General features: G+C 41.9%; 1 protein-coding gene across 2 annotated transcripts in view; it reads right to left on the bottom strand.

Annotated features, from left to right (window-relative positions):
* Positions 1-18284, bottom strand: part of NVL (nuclear VCP like) — a 100911-nt gene extending 82627 nt beyond the window's left edge. For both annotated transcript variants that reach the window (XM_003275069.2, XM_030812818.1), the window contains exons 1-5: positions 18167-18284; positions 14494-14567; positions 9003-9055; positions 8818-8917; positions 2639-2696 (exon numbers count right to left, since the gene is read on the bottom strand). In XM_003275069.2, the coding sequence (XP_003275117.1) occupies positions 2639-2696; positions 8818-8917; positions 9003-9055; positions 14494-14567; positions 18167-18223 (342 nt within the window). In that variant the 5' untranslated portion in view covers positions 18224-18284. The remainder of the gene's footprint in view (positions 1-2638; positions 2697-8817; positions 8918-9002; positions 9056-14493; positions 14568-18166) is intronic.
* Between the last annotated feature and the right edge of the window lie 2600 nt (positions 18285-20884).

Here is a 20884-nt window from a genome sequence, read left to right as displayed (position 1 = left end):
GGAAAACCAATTCATAATTGGTGGTTTAATAAAATAATGTAAGTATGGTTGCTTCTAAAAAAAAATACACTAAAGAAGTATGAAAACGAGCTGGTTGCCAGTGAGAGTCACTGTTATTCCATCAAATCAAAACTGGGGCTGGGCGTGGTGGCTCACCCCCTGTAATCTCAATGCTTTGGGAGGCCAAACTGGGAGAACTGCTTGAGGCCTAGAGTTCGAGACCATCCTGGGCAACACAGCGAGACCCTGTCTCTACAAAAAATTTAAAATTTACCCAGGCATGGTGGCACATGCCTGTTATCCTAGCTACTTGGGAGGCTAAGGTAGGAGGACAACTTGAGCCCAAGAGTTTGAGGTTGCAGTGAGCTAGGACCATGCCACTGTACTCCAGCCTGGGTGACAGAGTGAGACCCTATCCCCGTGAAAACTGGATCAAATATTTTGATAATAAATTCAAAACCTATATACCAAGGGAAAAAAATAAAAAGTAAATTATAAATAATTTGACAAACAGTTGGCCCTCTATATCCAAGGGTTCTGCATCCAGGGATTCAATGAACCTTAATCGAAAATATTTGGGAAATAAAAAGCAATTAAAAAACACAATACACCAATAAAAATAATACAAATTTTAAGAAATACAGTGTAGGCTGGGCATGGTGGCTCATGTCTGTAATCCCAGCACTTTGGGAGGCCAAGGTGGGTGGATCACTCAAGGCCAGGAGTTCAAGACCAGCCTGGCCAACATGGTGAAACCACATCTCTACTAAAAAATACCAAAAATGAGCCAGGTGTGGTGGCGCACGCCTGTAATCTCAGCTACTCAGGAGGCTGAGGCACAAGAATCGCTTGAACTTGGGAGGCAGAGGTTGCAGTGAGCCCAGCTACTCAGGAGGCTGAGGCAGGAGAATCGCTTGAGCTGGGGAGGTGGAGGTTGCAGTGAGCTGAGATTGCACCACTGCACTCCAGCCTGGGTGATCACACCACTGCACTTCAGCCTGGGCAACAGAGTGAGACTCCCTCTCAAAAAAAAAAAAAAAAAAAAAAAAGAAAAGAAAGAAATATAGTGTAAAAACTATTTACATCTTATTTACATTGTATTAAGTATTACAAGTAATCCAGAGATAATTTAAAGTATACAAGAGGATGTATATAAGGTTATATGCAAACATGATGCCATTTTACATAAGGAACTTGAGCATTTGCAGATATTCATGTGGGGCTCTGGGGCCAATCCCCCATGGATAGTGAGGGCTGACTATATTATCTCCATATTCTCCTTTAATCAAGCCTTTTCATTACTAATGCCATCTCCTTGACAAAAAGTATATCCCTTTTTCCATTTTTACTATTAATTACCCTATTCTTGTCTGCCCTTATTTCTAGCTATTCTCTTCCCTTCTTTTTCCTTGTATAACTGACTTATAAACATAAATACTGGAAGGATGGTTAATCCATCACCAACACTGAACACAGAAAGTGTTCAATTATTTATTGATGAAGATGTCCAAAGTCTCTTATTCTATTCCCCGTCCTTCCTCTCTCCCTCCCTTCAGCCTTAACCCTTTTTTTCCTTTCCCTCTTTCCTTCTCTTCTCTCTCTCTCTTTTGCAATAAGGTCTGTCACCCAGGCTGAAGTGGAATGACACAATCATAGCTCACCGCAGCCTCAAACTCCTGGGCTCAAGCGATCCTCCAGCCTCAGCCTCCTGAGTAGCTAGGACTATGGGTGTATGCCACCAGATCCAGCTAATTTTTGTTTTTTGTAGAGACAGAGTCTTGCTATGTTGCCCAGGCTGGTCTTGAACTCCTGGCTTCAAGTGAGCTTCCTGCCTCAGCCTCCCAAAGTGCTGGGATTACAGATGTGAGCCATAGCCCCTGGCCTTTTATTCTATTCCTTACTGATTTTTATTTATTTATTTTTTTGGAGACAGGATCTGGTTTTGTTGCTCAGGCTGGAGTGTAGTGGTGCAGCTCACTGCAACCTCTGCAACCTGGGCTCAAGTGATCCTCCCACCTCAGCTTCCTGAGTAGCTGGGACCGCAGGTGCAAGCCATTACACCTGGCTAATTTTGGGGGGTTTTTTGGTAGAGATGGTGTTGTGCCATGTTTCATAGCCCGGTCTCGAACTCCTGGGCTCAAGTGATCCACCCTCCTTGGCCTTCCAAAGTGCTGGGATTACAGGTGTGAGCCACAACAGCTGGCTTTACTTTTTTTAAAAAAGATACGGTCTCACTCTGTCACCCAGGCTGGAGTGCAATGGCACAATCATGGCTCACTGCAGCTCACTGCAGCCTTGACCTCCTGGGCTCAACTGATTCTCCCACCTCAGCTCCCCAAGTAGCTGGGACCACAGGTATATGCCACCATGCCCGGCTAACTTTTGTATTTTTTGTAGAGATAATGTTTCACCATGTTGGCCCGGCTTATTTTTTTGTACTTTTTATGGAGACAAGGTTTTGCCATGTTGCCCATGCTGGTCTCAAACTCCTGGGCTCAAGTGATCTGCATGCCTCAGCCTCCCAAAGTGCTGGGATTACAGGTATGAGTCACCATACTCTTACTGAGTTGTTCAAAGGAGGTACCATAACAACTAAAAAAGAAAAAATCAAAGTGGACCCACTACATGTTTGGCTTACCTGTGGATCTGGGTAGTCTTCCATACTTGAATCATCATCAGAATAGCTTTCAGTATACCTCAGTAAAAGGAGGGAAAAATGTTTTAAAGATTTTCTCTCCCATATCCTAAAAAAATGACTACCCAAAACAAGTAAATATATTCAGGCAAAAGATAATGGTGGTTAAGAGTCCAAACTCTGGAATCAAAGAAACTAGGATTCAAAATCCAACTTAACCAGTTATTACTTAACCTCTCTAAACGTCAGCTTCCTTATCTATAAAACAGAGATTTAATAAGTAATGTCTATCTCCCAGGGTTATTAAAGGATTAAATAAACACTTGCAAAGTCCTTCTGCATTTACAATATATAATAAATGCAAAATAAATTAGTTATATTTATCCTAGCAATAAATAAGAGTGAGATACAAATTCTCTCAGGCCCAAGGGTCCCATTTAGGGATATCAGATTCAGCTGGAGGAAATATTTCAGCAACCTATAATCAAGTACTCTGAGTAACAAATTCACAAAGTCAACATGACCAAACCATGTAACCAAATACAACTTCTCCAAGACTGTTCATGAGGGATGATGGAGCAAATAAATTTCCTGTATCAAAAAAGACGTATAAATCCTAATAAACTACAAGCTGAGAATGTAGTCTTAATTCACTATAACTGAAAGTTGTTATCTAATAGCTTCAAGTAACTTCAGGACTCTGCTAGTATTTAATACTTCTTTGGAAATTATTTAAATAGGCCCGGTGCGGTGGCTCACACCTGTAATCCCAGTACTTTGGGAGGCCAAGGTGGGTGGATTACCTGAGGTCAGGAGTTCGAGACTAGCCTGGCCAACATGGTGAAACCCCGTCTCTACTAAAAATACAAAAATTAGCCAGGCGTGGTGAAAACACGCCTATAATCCCAGCTACTTGGGAGGCTGAGGCAGGAGAATTGCTTGAGCCCGGGAGATGGAGGTTGCAGTGAGCCAAGATCGTGCCACTACACTCCAGCCTGGCCCACAGTACGAGACTCTGTCTTAAAAAAAAAAAAAAAAAAAAAAAAAATTATTTAAATAAGAAAAGGACTTTTTTTTTTTTTTTTTTAAGTAGAAAGCTTTATACGAATGCAATGAAATGCTGTTATAAATAAGATATTAAGATACAAATTCTAGCCTGGGCAACTAAGGGAGACTCTGTCTCTACAAAAAAATTAAAAAATTAGCTGGGCATGCTGGTGCACACCTATAATCCCAGCTACTGGTGAGGGTGAGGTGGGAGGATCGCTTGGACCTGGGACGTCAAGACTGTGGTAAGCCATGATTGTGCCAGTGCACTGAAGCCTGGGTGACAGAGTGAGACACTGTCTCAAAAAAAAAAAAAAAAAAAGCAAATTCTGTATTCGTTAAAATTAATCAGCATTACTTGGGAGTAATTCTAATCAATGTAAATAAGGTATATCATTCAACTATTTGAAAAAAAAAAAGTTTTGCCTTACAACTCATGCCCTAAAAAAAGAAAAAAAAAATTCCAAGTGGATTAAAGAGTTAAACATAAAGAAGAAAAAAGTGTAAGTAATTATTTTACACACTCTTGTGAGAGAGGTCTTTCTAAGCATACCAGCGTAAACCAAAAGGAAAAAGACTGATAGATTTGACTACATAAAAATGCAAAACTTCTCTAATCAAAAGACGGTGCAAACAAAAATTAAAAGAGAAGCGGCAACATGGGGAAAGCAGTTAAAATGCATATAAAAAGAGGTATTATTTTATGCAAAACACTCCGACAACTAATAAGGAAAATGCAAATACCTCTCAAACGGAATAGAAAAAAACCCATAAGCAAGCAATTCGCAAAACAAATATGAAATAACAAAAAAACTAACCTCAATAATTATAAAATCACAAATAAAAATATGATCAAGGCCGGGTGTGGTGGCTCAAGCCTGTAATCCCAGCACTTTGGGAGGCCGAGGTGGGTGGATCACCTGAGATCAGGAGTTCAAGACCAGCCTGGCCAACATGGTGAAACCCTGTCTCTACTAAACATACAAAAATTGGCCAGCAGTGGTGGTGGGTGCCTGTAATCCCAACTACTCGGGAGGGTGAGGCAGGAGAATTGCTTGAACCTGGGAGGCAGAGGATGCAGTGAGCCAAGATCACACCATTGGACTCCAGCCTGGGTGCCAGAGCGAGATTCTGTCTCAAAAAAAGAAAAAAAAAAAGATAAATATGCCTATAAAAACAGCAAAGATTAAATTATAGTATAACTAAGATTGTAGGGATGCAGAGAAATGTGCCCTTTATACAAAGTTGTTGGGAGTATAAACTGAGGCAACCTTTTTAGGAAGGGTAAGTCCAAATGCACTAGACATCTCAAAAATATAAATCTTTGACCCCAGAAATTCCACCTCAAAAATTCAACATAAAAAAAGTGATGTGTGCCGGACGTGGTGGCTCACGCTTGTAATCCCAGCACTTTGGGAGGCCGAGGCAGGCGGATCACGAGGTCAGGAGATCGAGACCATGGTGAAACCCCGTCTCTACTAAAAAATACAAAAAATTAGCCGGGCTTGGTGGTGGGCACCTATAGTCCAGCTACTCGGAGAGGCTGAGACAGGAGAATGGCGTGAACCCGGGAGGCGAAGCTTGCAGTGAGCCGAGATTGCACCACTGCACTCCAGCCTGGGCGACAGAGCGAGACTCCGTCTCAAAAAATAAATAAATAAATAAATAAATAAAATTTAAAAAGTGACGTGTACAAAGATATATGCGGTAAAGAGTTATTTATTATGCAATAGTGTAAGACAAATAAATATCCATGAATACGGAACTGGTTAAGAAAATTATATTAAATCTAAATGAAAAAGGCTGAGCTACAAACAGTAAAATGGGGCTATCACCCCAAATCCTATAGACATTAAAAGGATAACAAGAGAATATTGCAGAAGCATTACGCCAACAAATTCCACACCTGAGAGAAAATAAACAAATAATTGAAAAATACAATTTATCACAATTGACATAAGGAGAGATGTAAGGAAGAGCCGTATATCTAGCAAAATTAAAATTTATCAAAATCCTTCAGAAAAAGAAGACTCTGGGGAAAGTTGACTCTAGGCCTAGATAAACTGTGGGTGAACACTAACAAATATTCAAAAAAGAATTTCCATAATGTGTTTTCATAAAATAGAGAACAAAAGAACACTTTCCCACTAATATCATGAGGCCGGTGTAACCCTAACACCAAAACATGACAGACGTTCCAAAAATGAACAAAAGAAAATTCAGATCAATATGACATACAGATGCAAACATCTGTAGAAAAAGATTAGTAAATCGAGTCCAATTAATACTCTTTTTTTCAAAAATTAGCTGGGCATGGTGGCATGTGCCTGTAATCCCAGCTACTCAGGAGGCTGAGGCAGGAGAATGGCTTAAACCTGGGAGGCGGTGGTTGCATCAAGCTGAGATCACGCTATTGCACTCCAGCCTGGGCGACAACAGTGAGACTCCATCTCAAAAAAAACAACATCAAACAACTACTCTTTACAAATACTCTTTTATTTTTTCTTTTTTTTTTTTTTAGAGACAAGGTCTCACTCTCTCACCCAGGCTGGAGTGTAGTGGCATAATTATAGCTCATTGTAACCTTCGACTCTGGGGCTCAAACAATCCTCCTACCTCAGCTTCCAAAGAAGCTGGGATAGAACCATGCACCACTATGCCTGGCTAATTTTTAAATTTTCTGTAGAGACAGAGTCTCGCTATGTTGCCCAGGCTGCCAACAATACATTAAAAAGATAACATATCAGGACCAAGTAGAGTTTATCCCCGGAATGCAAGATTGGCTTAATACTGGGAACCAATGTAATTCACCAAATTAACAGACTAAAGGGGAAAGGCCATAATGAGAAGTTTCAACAGATGCAGAAAAGGATTTGACAAATGCAATACCTATTCATGACAAAAATTCTCAGCAATCTAAGAATATTAGGAAACTTCCTCAATCTGACAAAGGACATCTACAAAAAAACCTAAAGCTAATGTCATATTTACAGTGAAACACTACTGAAAATTAAACACTGACCATACCAAATATTAGCAATTTGTGGAAAAAGTAGAATTCTCATAAACTGCTAATGTAAAAGTAAAATGGTACAAACACATTGGAAAATAGTTTGGCAATTTCTTAAATATGCATCTATCACAGAACCCAGCTATTTCAATCTTAGATATTTAACAAGGGAAATGAAAATACTGTTCACACAAAGACCTGGCTTTAGGTAACCATTGATTTGCTTTCTGTCACTACATGTTACATTGCATTTTGTAGAATTTTATGAACATAAATGTTCATAGCAGCTTAATTTGTAATAGCCAGAAACTGGAAACAAACCAACTGCCCAACAAGAGATAAACAGATAGGTCAGGCAAGGTGGTTCACACCTGTAATCCCAGCACTCTGGGAGTCAGAGGCAAGAGGATTGCTTGAGTCCAGGGGTACAAGACCAGCCTGACAACATAGTGAGACCCCCGTTTCTACAAAAATTTAGAAAATTAACTGAGCATGGTAGCATGCACCTGTATGGGAGAATCGCCTGAGCCCAGGAGGTAGAGGCTGCAGTGAGTTGTGATATGCCACTCCACTACATTCCAACCTGAGCAACAAAGTGAGACCCTGTCTCAAAAAAAAAAACAAACAAAAAAACAGATAAATAGATAAAATAATTGCAGCATGTCCATACATACTCATCAATAAAAAGCAATGAACTATTGATACACACAACATTGATAAATCTCAAAATCATGCTAAGTGAAAGAATGAAAGAATCCAGACTTTAAAAGTATGATTCCAAATAAAATTCTACAAAATGCAATGTAACATACAGTGACAGAAAGCAAATCAATGGTTGCCTAAACCTGGGTGCTGTGGCTCATACCTATAATCCCAACACTTTGGGAGGATGAGGCGGGCAGACTGCTTGAGCCCAGGAGTTCGAGACCAACCTGGGCAACATGGCAAAATCCCGTTTCTACAAAAAATTAGCTAGGTGTGGTGGCATGTGCCTGAAGCTACTTGGGAGGCTGAATTAGAAGAATCAAGTAACCTGGGAAGTCAAGGCTGCGATGAGCTGTGATCACACTCCAGCCTGGGTGACAGAGTAAAACCCTGTCTCAAAAAAAAAAGAAAAAAGTTTGCCTAGAAACAGGTGGAGGGAGAAATGAATTGCAAAGGGGAACAAGAAGACTTTTGATATTTATGGAAAGGTTCAGTATCTTGCTTATGGTGATAGTTCAATGAGTACACACATATGTCAAAACTTAACAAATTTTACACTTTAAAAATGTAGAGGTTGGCCGGGCGCAATGGCTCACGCCTGTAATCCCAGCACTTTGGGAGGCCGAGATGGGCGGATCACTAGAAGTCAGGAGTTCGAAACCAGCCTGGCCAACATGGTGAAACCCCGTCTCTATCAAAAATATAAAAAATTAGCCAGGTGTGGTGGCACATGACTGTAATCCCAGCTACTTGAGAGGGTGAGGCAAGAGAATCGCTTGAACCCGGAAGGCAGAGGTTGCAGTGAGCCGAGATGGTGCCACTGCACTCCAGCCTGGGCGACACAGTGAGACTTAATCTCAAAAAAAAAAAAAAAAAAAAAAAAAAGTAGAGCTTACTGATGTAAATTATACCTCAATAAAGATATTTTTTAAACTCTCAATACTATTTCTTAAAACAAAATTAATCAGCACCTTTTTATATATCTGATGTTGTATTAGGGCAGAAAAAGAAGATAATGAGACAGTACTGTTGGTAATGCAAACAAGTAAGCAAATAATTTCAATGCCATATGATATGATAAGGATTATAACAAATATCTGTAACTAGAAGCTAAGGAAACATTTAAAAAGGGGTCTTAGGCCTAATAAAGGCAGTAACATTTCAACTGATTCTTGAGGGCTGAGTGGGAGTTTGTGAAAGGGAAATGACACTCTAACTCGACAAAACCACCCATACAAAGGCACAGCCAAAGAGAATTTGATCTCTTTGGGGAATAAAGAACATTCAACATGGCTGAAGAGGTTAGGTAAATATTACACAGGGCTTTGTTGGCAATGAAGAGCCATTGAAAGTTTTACAAGCAGGAATGTAACGTGATAAGGTTCATGGTTTAAAAAAACCCTGCATTTTGTATACTTACTCATTATCCTCTTCACCTTGTCTTGCTCTTTTTGCCAAATGTTCATCTTCTAATTCTGTTAAGTTATTAAGTTCCTTTTCACTACTAATTATGCTAAATACTGAAACAAAAAGAAAACACTATGAGCTAAAACAATTGTTTGTATAACTTTATTGATAATTTAGCTCTAACAATAAAAGACTCACCTTTTTCTACCTGAATCCTAAAAGCATTTCTTTTTCTTCGACCATAGTCTATACTGAAAAAAGAAAACAAGAAGTTTAGCATAGTAGTCTCCACCAATATTTTCCCATTAAGTTCAATCTAAATGGATCAAATAAATTTGCATGAATATTTCATTATGTTACGATATAGACACTTGCCATAAACCTATTTTCAAATTTCTAAGTTTATATATTTACTATTGTGACCTTTCTCCATTTTTTCCCCTTTTTTAAACTAACCTTTTTTGCTTCATATTTTTATTTTAAAATTTCAAACTTACTAAAAATATGAAAGAAATAATGTAATCAACACTCATATATTCTTTACCTATAGTATTCTCAAACTGCCACATTTACTTTACTTCTGTCTGCATATAGAGATTTCTTTTGGAGGGGTGGAGCAGAACCATTTGAAAATAAGTTCTAGGCCAGGCACAGTGGCTCATGCCTGTAATCCCAGCACTTTGGGAGGCTGAGGTGGGAGAATCACTTGAGCCTAGGAGTTTGAGACCATCCCTGCAACATAGGGAAAGCCTATCCCTACAAAATATTAAAAATTAGCCAGGCATGGTAGTAAGTGGCTGTAGTCCCAGCTACTTGGGAGGCTGAGGTGGGAGGACAGCTTGAGTCTGGGAGGTGAAGGCTGCAGTGAGCCGTGATTGTGCCAATGCACTCAGCTTGGCCAACAGAGTAAGATCTCATCTCAAAAAAAAATAATAAATTAAAAAACTAAGAAGAAGAAACTAAGTTATAGACCCTTGATCTCAAAAATTCTCAGCATGTATCTCTGTAAAAAAGAATATCTGCAGCCAGGTGCAGTGGCTCACTCCTGTAATTCCAGAACTTTGGGAGGCTGAGGTGGGAGGATCATGAGGTCAGGAGATCGAGACCAGCTTGGCTAACATGGTGAAACCTCGTCTCTTCCTGGCCTCAAGTGATCCTCCTGCCTCAACTTCCCAAGTAGCTAGGACCGACTACAGGTGCATGCCACGCTAATTTTTTATTTTTTTTTGTAGAGACAGAATCTTGCTATGTTGCCCAGGCTGGTCTCAAACTCCTAGCCTCAAGTGATCTTCCTGTGTCAGCCTCTCTAAGTGCTGAAATTACAGGTGTGAGCCACTGTGCCCTGGCCTTAGACCACTCATTAAATAAATTCTGATAAGGAGAAGGAAAAATACTACTGAATGGTAGCCAAAGTGAGGTATACTATTGTTTTAAAAAGCTTTCTGTCTTAGTTTTTCTTATTTTCTTCCTTCCTAATACAGATTTTGGTACTGGTAAGTATAGTGCTACTGTGACAAATACCTTAAAATGTAGAAATGGTTTTGGAACTAGGTAATAGAGGCCAGAGAGTTTTGAGGTGCATGTTAGAAGAAACCTAGATGGCTCTGAAGTGACTGCTATTAGAAATATGGACACTGCAGGGCGTGGTGGCTCACGCCTGTAATCCTAGCATGTTGGGAGGCTGAGGCGGGCAGATCGCCTGAGCTCAGGAGTTCAAGACCAGCCTGGGCAACACGGTGAAACCCTGTCGCTACTAAAATATAAAAAATTAGCCAGGCATGGTGGCGTGCACCCGTAATCCCAGCCACTCGGGAGGCTGAGGCAGGAGAATCGCTTGAACCCGGGAGGCAGAGGTTGCAGTGAGCTGAGATTGTACCACTGCACTCCAGCCTGGGTGACAGAGTGAGACTCCATATCCAAAAAAAAAAAAGGACACTGAAGGCAATTCTGGTAAGAGCTCAGAAAGACAAGAGCTGTACAGGAAGGTTCTATAGTTATATACACACAGAGAGAGAATGCTATTAGAAATATGAATGTTAAAGATGCTTCTGGTGAGGTCTCAGACAGAAATGAGAAGCATGATATTGGAAATTGGAAGAAAGGCAGTCCATGTTATGAAGTGGCAGAGGACTTGTGTTTTACTGTTTTAAAAGTAGAACTTGTAAGTGATGAATCTAGATATTTCACTCACATTTCCAAGCAAACTGTTGAAATGTGGCCTGATTTCTCCTTGCTGCTTATAGTGAGATTTTACAGTATAGAGAGAGATAAAGAAGGAATTGTTCAACAAAAAGGAAACCAGAACCTGAAGATTGGAAAATTCTCAGTTTATCCATACTGTAAAAAATGAAAAAGCGTAATCTAAAGAAAACATCAAGGGTGTGGGGGGACAACAATTTGCTAAAGCGATTACCAGCATATGACTTATGGATCCAGTCAGCCATCTCAGCAGAAGCCAGGAATAGAGATGGGGTTAAAGCAACAGAAACACTGCCAGTTTGGACTGAAGGGACAGAGACGGGGACAAAATTAAGGAAGGCTATTGGACTTCCAGGATTCTATAGGACAGGGCCAATAAAACCATCCAGCTGTGAACACAAGTTATCCTTCAAGAAAAGGGAAGAATAACCCTTAAGGAGGCTCAAAAGAAGGCAGGGCTGCCACTGCCAACACAGGCCCAGAGGGCACAGGTCCAGCAGGTGGGGCTGTCTCCTCATAGGTAACAGAGCAGGATCACCACCTTACTGAGCCCACAGGGCAGGGCATCAAGCCAAAGAGGATTATTCTAAAGCCTGAAAATCTAATGACATTTGCCCTGCTTGGTTTTAGACTTGCTTGGGACCCATGACCCTTTCTTTTTTCCAATTGCTCTCTTTTAGAATAGGAATGTCTAACCTACACCTATGCCTGTCCCACCATTGTACAATCGTGCATCACTAAACAATGGAGATACATTCTGAGAAGTGTATCATTAGGCATTTTCATTGTGTGAAAACAAAAATAAGTAAGAGTGTACTTACACAAACCTAGATGGGCTAGCCTATTACACACCTAGACTACATGATATAGCCTACTGTGCCTACAAACCTATACAGCACATTATTGTACTAAATACTACCGGCAACTGTAACACAATGGTATTGTGTATTTAAACATATCTAAACACAGAAAAGGTACAGTACAAATATGATGTAATAATCTTATGGGATCACCATCATACATGAGGTCCATCACTGACTGAAACACTGTTATATAGCACATGCCTGTATTTTGGAAGCAGATAACTTGTCTGGTTTCACATGTTAATAGATGAAGAGGAATTTTGCCTCAGGATAAATCATACCTTGAATCTTAGCCATTACCAATTAATTTAGATAACATTATTTTTATTTATTTTATTTTTAGAGACAGGGTCTTGCTCTGTTACCCAGCTGGAGTGCACTGGTGCAATCATAGCTCACTGTAACCTTGAACTCCTGGGCTCAAGCGATCCTCCCACCTCAGCCTCTCGAGCAGCAAGGACTACAGGTTCATGCCACCATGCCCAGCTAATTATTTCTATTTTCATTTTTTAGAGATGGGGTCTCACGATGTTCCCCAGGCTGGTCTTGAACTCTATGGCCTTAAGCCATTGGCCCCTCAAAATGCTGGGATTATAGGTGTGAGTCCTTGCATCTGGCCTCATTTAGATGATATTTAGATGAGAGTTTGGACTTAAGAGTTGATGCTAAAATGAGTTAAGACTTTTGGGGCTTGTGGAATGGAATGAATGTATCTGCACATGAGAAGGACATGAATTTTGGGAGCCACAGGACAGAGTCCAATAAGCTGAATTGTGTTTCCCTTAAATTCTTATGTTGATGTCCTAATCCCCAGTACCTCAGAATATGACTGCATTTGGAGACAGAGCCTTTAGAAATAAGTAAGGTATTCTTGGCCAGGTGCGGTGGCTCCCGCCTATAACCCCAGCACTTTGGGAGGCTGAGGTGGGCGGATCACCTGAGGTCAGGAGTTCAAGACCAGCCTGGCCAACATGATGAAACCCCATCTCTATTAAAAATACAAAAATTAGTTGGGTGTGGTTAGCGCATGCCTGTAATCCCAGCTACTCAGGAGGCTGAGGCAGGAGAATCGCTTGAACCCAGGAGGCGGAGCTTGCAGTGAGCCAAGATCGCGCCACTGTACTCCAGACTGGGCGACAGAGCAAGACTCCATATCTCAGAAAAAAAAAGAAAAAAAAAAAAGACTCAGGAAGCTGGCTGGGAATGATGGCTCATGCCTATCATCCTACCACTTAGGGAGGCGAAGGTGGAAGGATCACTTGAGGTCAGGTGTTCAATACCAACCTGGGCAAATACAGAAGGCCCTGTCTCCACAAAAAATAAAAATTAAAATTATATTAAAAAAAAAAGAGAAGGCCGGGCGTGGTGGCTCACGCCTGTAATCCCAGCACTTTAGGAGGCTGAGGTGGGCGGATCACGAGGTCAGGAGATCGAGACCATCCTGGCTAACACGGTGAAACCCTCGCCTCCACTAAAAATACAAAAAATTAGCTGGGCGGGGTGGTGGGCACCTGTAGTCCCAGCTACGCGGGAGGCTGAGGCAGGAGAATGGCGTGAACCCTGGGGGGCGGAGCCTGCAGTGAGCCGAGATCACGCCACTGCACTCCAGCCTGGGTGAAAGAGCGAGACTCCGTCTCCAAAAAAAAAAAAAAAAAAAAAAAAAAAAAAGAGGCTGGGCGCGCCGTGGCTCACACCTGTAATCCCAGCACTTTGGGAGGCCAAGGTGGGCGGTTCACCTGAGGTCAGGAGTTCGAGACCAGCCTGGCCAACATGGTGAAACCCTGTCTCTACTAAAAATACAAAATTACCCAAGTGTGGTGGCACATGCCTGTAATCCCAGCTACTTGGGAGGCTGAGGCAGGTGAACTGCTTGAACCTGGGAAGTGGAGGTTGCAGTGAGCCGAGGTCATGCCATTGCACTCCAGCCTGGGCAACAAGAAGAGCAAAATTCCGTCTCAAAAAAAAAAAAAAGAAAGGAGTCAGGAAACTCAGGGAGATCATACATGCTGGTGATGGTTTTAATTTTCTTTCTTTCTTTTTTGGGACAGGATCTTATTCTGTCACTGAGGTTAGAGTGCAGTGGCATGACCACAGCTCACTACAGCCTTGACCTCCTGGGCTCAAGTGATCCTCCCACCTCAGCCTCCCAAGTAGGTAGGACCACAGGTGCATGCCACCAAGCCTGGCAAATTTTTGTATATTTTTTGTACAGATGGGGTTTCACTATGTTGCCCAGGCTGGTCTCAAACTCCTGGGCTTAAGCCATCCTCCCATCTCAGCCTCCCAAAGTGCTGAGATTACAGGCATGAGCCATTATGCCTGGCCCGGTTTTAATTTTCTAATGAAGCAGGAAAGGAAGTGATAAAATAACATCTCTATCTCTTGACCAGACTGTGAGGTACCAAAAGATAAGCAGCGACCCATTTCCCACAGTACAAAAGACATCTTACTGCACATAATAGGTATTTGATAAATGTTTGCATAACCAAATTGAGTTCCAAGATTATGGATTGGTGAACTAATGCCAGCAGCTATTGATATCAACTGGAAATTTAAGCAGGATATAAACTTTTAAAATGGTAAAGGAGAAATAAAAATCCAAGGATCTGGAAACTATATTTATTTACCTGTACATTCTTTGTAAATCAGATGCTAAGACTCCAATGTCCACATATTTGCCACATTTGTTACTGGTAAGGTACTAAAACAGAAAATATAACAAACACAAAACACTCAATATTTCAAACTCAGTGATTTTAATCAACAGATTGAGCTATCTGAACACATTATACTTTAAGATAAACTCTTCATTAATAAAGCATACCAGAAACATAAATAAAAGTAACCAAATAATTGTCAAGTCTGAAATCAGAAAATTTAATTAACATTATTAATCACTATAACACAATACTAATAATTACTAGAATAGTTATAAGGCAATAAGTGAGGGCTTACTTACTAATATCCTAGGTTTCCAAACACCCCAGAACACTGCAATAAACTCATAAGGGCAGGAGGGGATATTTTAAACTTCAAGGAACACAGTGATATTTGACATCTGTCAGATACTGCAGAACTACTAGCTTGAGGCAATTTAGTTTCAATATTAAATCACCTTTTGGCTGGGCGTGGTGGCTCATACCTGTAACCCCAACACTTTGGGAGCCCAGGAGTTTGAGACTACCCTGGGCAACAAAGTTTGACCTCATCTCTACAAAAAAATTAAAAAGTTGGTTGGGTGTGGTGGCTTGTGCTTATACTCCCAGCATTTTGGGAGGCCAAGGTGGGAGATCGCTTAAGCCCAGACTTAGAGGTTGCAGTGAGCTATGATCGAGCCACTGCACTCCAGCCTGGATAACAGAACGAGACCTTGCCTCAAAAAAAAATAAATAAATAAGCCTGGGCGTGGTGGCTCACACCTGTAATCCCAGCACTTTGAGAGGCCAAGGCGGGAGGATTGCTTGAGTCCAGGTGTTCGAGACCAGCCTGGGCAAGATGGTAAGATCTCATCTCTACAAAAAATTTAAAAATTAGCCAGACATGGTGGTGCATACCTGTGGTCCCAGCTACATGGGAGGCTGAGGTGGGAGAATCACTTGACTCCACTAGTTTGAGACGGCAGTGAGCAGTGTTCACACCACTGCACTCCAGCCTGGGTGACAGAGCGAGACCCAGTCTCAAAAATAAAAAATTAAAATTAAATTAAATATATAGCTAAGTGAAAACTTATTTAAAATATTGTGTAAGACTATCTTCAGGATATGTGTGAAAGGTGTATATGAAACATAAATAAACTTCATGTTTAACTTGGGTCCCATCCCCAAATATCTCATTATGTATATGCAAACATTCCAAAACCTGAAAAAAATCAATCTGAAACATTTTTTGGTCTTAAGCATTTAGAATAAGGGATATTCAATTTGTACTTTTATAATGAACCAAAGTGAAAGCGATAGAGGAAAACTGATGTCAAACACTGAAAAGAGTCAAGTGTGAGGACACAGAAGAGGCCACCAGATCCAGTAATTAGGAGTCACTGCTCAGAAACCTGAATAAAGTGAAGGAGCAAGTTGTGGGACGTGGGAACATCCAGAGGAAGAGTAATTCAGAGTGACTGAACAACGAGAACAAAGGTCCTGTGCTTGGCATGTTTGAGAAGGTCTGTGTGGTTGGGACAGGAGAGGAAAAGTAAACTAGGACAACAGAGTCCAGAATACGCAGGGCTTTTTAGACTGGGTTTTACTCTAGATGTCTGTGACTCCACTGAAAGGTTTTGAGCAGGGCTATGGCAAGCTCTGATTTTCTCCCCCTTTTCTTAAATTATACTTTAAGTTCTGTGATACACGTGCAGAACGTGCAGGTTTGTTACATAGGTATACAGGTGCCATGGTGGTTTCCTGCACCCATCAACCCGTCATCTATATTAGGTATTTCTCCTAATGCTATCCCTCCCGTAGCCCGATTTTTCCCTTTAAAAGGATGTCTTGGCCAGGCCTGTAATCCCAGCACTTTGGGAGGCTGAGGCGGGCAGATCACCTGAGGTCAGGAGTTCGAGACTAGCCTGGCCAACATGGTGAAACCCCATCTCTACTAAAAATACAAAAATTAGCCAGGCGTGATGGCATGCACTTGTAATCCCACATACTCGGGACGCTGAGGCAGGAGAATCGTTTGAACCCAGGAGGCAGAGGTTTCAGTGAGCGAAATAAAAAAAAAATTAGATGTATCTGGCTGCTCTGTGGGGAATGGGCTTTAGGTGAACGCAGAATCAGAGAGATCAGTTAGGAGGTTATTTCAATAGTATAAGGTAGAGATGATGGTTTGGACTAAGATGGTTACAGGGAAAGACAGTAAGAAGTACTTGGAATATATTTTGAAAGTAAAGCCAACCAGGCTGTTGACAGATAGTATACAGGAAATGAAAGAAAGACTCAGAATGATCTTTAAGGTTTTTGGCCTTAACAACTGGACAAATGGTAGTATCATTTACCGAGATACAGAATACTAAGAAAGGGCAGGTTTGAAGGAAGAAAAAATCACAAGTTCCACTTGGCCACTTTAATTTGGAGATATACTGACTGGGCAGCTGGATATATCAATCTGTACTTCAAGATAAAATCTGGACTGGAGATATAAATTTAGCAGTCATAAACATAGAGAGGCCAGTGCAGCAGCTTGCACCAGTAATCCCAGCACTTTGGGAAGCTGAGGCCCAATCGCTTGAGCCCAGGAGTTAGAGACCAGCCAGAGTAACATAGTGGAACCCCATCTCTACAAATAATAAAAATAATAAATTAGCCAGGTGTGGTGGTGCACACCTGTAGTCCCAGCTACTGGGGAGGCTGAGGAGGGAGGATCACTTGAGCCAGGGAGGCCGAGGGTGCAGTGAGCTATGATTGTGCCCATAAACAGCCACTGCACTCTAGCCTGGGCAACAGAGCGAGACTATGTCTCAGAAAAATAAAAATAAAATGAAATAAATACATAGATACTAGAATATGTAGATACTATTCAAAGGTTATTACACTAAATGAGATCACATAGGAAGTATGGATAGATAAGAAAGGTGTATGAGGAAAGAGGAGGAAGGGGAGGTAAGAGAACAGTGGCTCAGAGCACTTCCAACATTTACAAGTTGGTAGGAAAAGATGGGTCCGAAAAGGAGATTGTTTAGGGGCTGGTGAAGTGAAAGAAAAACAAGGAGAACGTGTAGTTCACAAATTCCTAAGTGAAGAAAATTCTCTCCCACCTTTTAACTCAGACTGCTTGCTTACATTCTAAGGTATTTGCCACACACTGCTTTTTACTGATGGTCATGAAAATGAGAAAACCGTAGGCAAAGTGCCTGTTACTGTTGCCAGACCCATGTTACCTCGTTTTAGTCTGTAAGTTCCTTGAGAACGGAAATTAACATATTATTTATGCCACCCCTTCTCAAGGACCTCTTACAATGCGAGCGTTTGAAGACCATTCCTGTACTAACTTCACAAGCCAAAGAGGTTAAAATTCAAAGGCTAACTCCACTCTACTGAATGATCTGCGCTGAAGACGACCAGACAACCTGGGCAGCCCTACCAAGCTGCACCCTCCCACCGTCCCCGGCTTCTCCCTGAGACTCCGCACCAACGTGGGTAGGGAAGGCCCCGGCACCAACTAAGGAGGAACAGACGCACGCCCAGACCCAGACTGGGGAAAGAAGACTAGTTGAGTTCCACCCGGACGCCACCCGACAAAAGGGGAGGGGCACCCTGGGGCAGCGATCGGTGCCCTTGGCCAGGCCGAGCGGTGCAGAATACACACCTGGATGACTCGCTGCTTGAGTTTATTATCCACGAACCCTGCAGGTCTGGGCTTCATCGCGTCGGTCTTCCAAGCCACAGCTCGGACCGCCAGCTCCTGGTCAACCGGGGGCCTCGTAGGGGTTGCCCGCCGCGATCGCCGGGCCAGTTGCACCTGAAATGAGCCCCTCCTGGGGCCTAGCCCGCGCCGTTTCCGTCAGAATAAAAGTAATGCGAATGTGGGGGAAAAAATTCCGAGGAGAGTGAGAAGACTTGAAAACCTTAGGGAGTTTCTAGGAGCCTTATTTTGCAGGCCTGCCCAGTGGACCCTGGAAGATTAGGACCCTTTTGAACGCGCTCAACTTTATTGGTTCCCCGCCGAGCGAACCAGGCGGGAGGAAGTTCCTACCCTGGCGCGGTGTGCGGAGACGCTGTCAACTGCGTCCGCTGGAAAACTTGGTTTCCTCAGGCGTTCTAGCCACACCTCATTCTGATGGAAAGCTAGTCTTCGCAAAACCAGCGACGGTAGATACTTGGAGTGATAAAATCAGGGTAAAAACACACCACCAGCCGCTGCTGGATTTCCCACGTAGTTATCTTACATTTTAGAGGCCCGACAAAAGGGCTAGGTGAAAAAGAAAAGGAAGGACGGATTTATCCAGATAACTAAGTCGTTTGTTACTTTTAGAACTCGCTTGACTTACGCTGTTATCATCGGCAGGTAATTTGGTGACTATATCCAGTGCAAGACTCCTTGGCCCAGAATTTTCTCAAGCGTTTGTATTTGCCCCAAGAAGTTTATCCTGCACTTAGGGAGACACAAAGGGACAGTTACCAAGCATTTAAAAAAAAAAAAAAAGATGCTGGCGTTGGTTTCTGTCTTCTTGTTTATTTCAACCGTGTTTTGAGTATTCTTATTTCAGGTCCTACTTGGCTTATGACAAGGTTAAGTGCAGTGTATTAAGGGGCAGAGGAGAGGAGAGAAAATGGAATTAAGAGAAGGGTGTGAGGCCGGGCACGGTGGCTCATACCTGTAATCCCAGCACTTTGGGAGGCCGAGGTGGGCAGATCACTTGAGGTCAGGAGTTCACGACCAGCCTGGCAACATGGTGAAACCTTGTCTCTACTAAAAATATAAAAATTAGCACTGAATTAAGTATTAGATTTCCCACTCAAAATATTGATCCCTTTGGTTGCAACTTCATTTCCTACTTCTTCACTATATGTAGTTTTGTTTTTATTTTTATTTTTTTAAGTGTAAAATGTAAGAACATTTACCATCTTAAACATTTTAAAGTGTGCAGTTTAGTGATATTAATACATTCCTAATATGCAACCATCACTGCCATCTAGCTCCAGAACTCTTTTCATCTTGTAAAACTGAAACTCTATACTAATTAAAAAATAACTCCCCATTCCTCCCTCCCCCCAGCCCCTGGCAACTACCATTCTACTTGCTGTCTTTATGATTTTGACTACACTAACTTCCTCATGTAAGTGGAATCTTCCAGTATTTGACCTTTGTGACTGGCTTGTTTCTTAGCTTAATGCCCTCATATAGCATGTGTTAGAATTTCCTTTTTTTTTTTTTTTTTTTGAAACGGAGTCTTGCTCTGTCGCCCAGGCTGGAGTGCAGTGGCAATCTCGGCTCACTGCAACCTTCGCCTCCTGGGTTCAAGAGATTCCACCACCTCAGCCTCCCAAGTAGTTGGGACTACAGGTGTGTGCCACCACGCCCGGCTAATTTTTTGTATTTTTAGTAGAAATGGCGTTTTGCCATGTTGGCCAGGCTGATCTTCAACTCCTCACCTCAAGTGATCCACCTTCCTTGGCCTCCCAAAGTGCTGGGATTACAGGTATGAGCCACCGCACCTGGCCTTTCCTTCACTTTTTTAAGGCTGAATAAAATTTGGCTTTTTCGTTGCCATTCTGCCTTTTGCCATGGGATGACACAGCAAGAAGGCCCTCACCAAATAACAACTCCTTGCTATTGGACTTTCCAGCCTTCTTGCATTCATTCAACAAGTGTTTGTTGAGTGCCTACCAGTTTCAGTCTCTGCTCTGCGCTTTAGGCTTGTGGGGAAAAGTGGAAGAATTATAATTGTAACTTTTTATAACATTTAAAAAATTAGATTAGGTATTTATGTGCTTGATTACATTAAATGTTAGCAAAGATTCCCTACAGCATATAGTACAAATGTAGTCAATGCCTAGTAATTTTTCAAATGAAGTGTAATTCTGTGCATGCCAAATGTCCAACATAGAATGAAAACACACTGAGGCCGGGCATGGTGGCTCATGCCTATACTCCCACCACTTTGGGAGGGAGAGGCAGGTGGATCACCTGAGGTAAGGAGTTTAAGACCAGCCTAACCAATGTGGTGAAACCCTGTCTCTACTAAAAATACAAAATTATCCGGGCGTGGTGGCGCATGCCTATAATCCTAGCTACTTGGGAGGCTGAGGCAGGAGAATCACTTGAACCTGGGAGGCAGAGGTTGCAGCCAGCTCAGATCGCGCCATTGCACTCTAGCCTGGTCAACAAGAGCAAAACTCCATCTCAAAAAAACAAACAACCACATTGAAAGGCCTAGTAGTATCACGACATGTACTAGGCAACATAGTTTATTAGTCTATAATTTGTCATAGAATACTAACTTAGGGTTGACTTCATGGATGTGTGGCCTGTGTAGTCACACAGGGCCCTGTGCTCAGAAGGGCCCCACAGGTGGTTTAATGC

The sequence above is a fragment of the Nomascus leucogenys genome, chromosome 5 (genome assembly GCF_006542625.1).
Source record: "Nomascus leucogenys isolate Asia chromosome 5, Asia_NLE_v1, whole genome shotgun sequence".
Lineage (NCBI taxonomy): Eukaryota > Metazoa > Chordata > Mammalia > Primates > Hylobatidae > Nomascus > Nomascus leucogenys.
The sequence above is the reverse complement of the archived record's forward strand: the minus strand, read 5'-3'. Positions and strand labels throughout refer to the sequence as shown.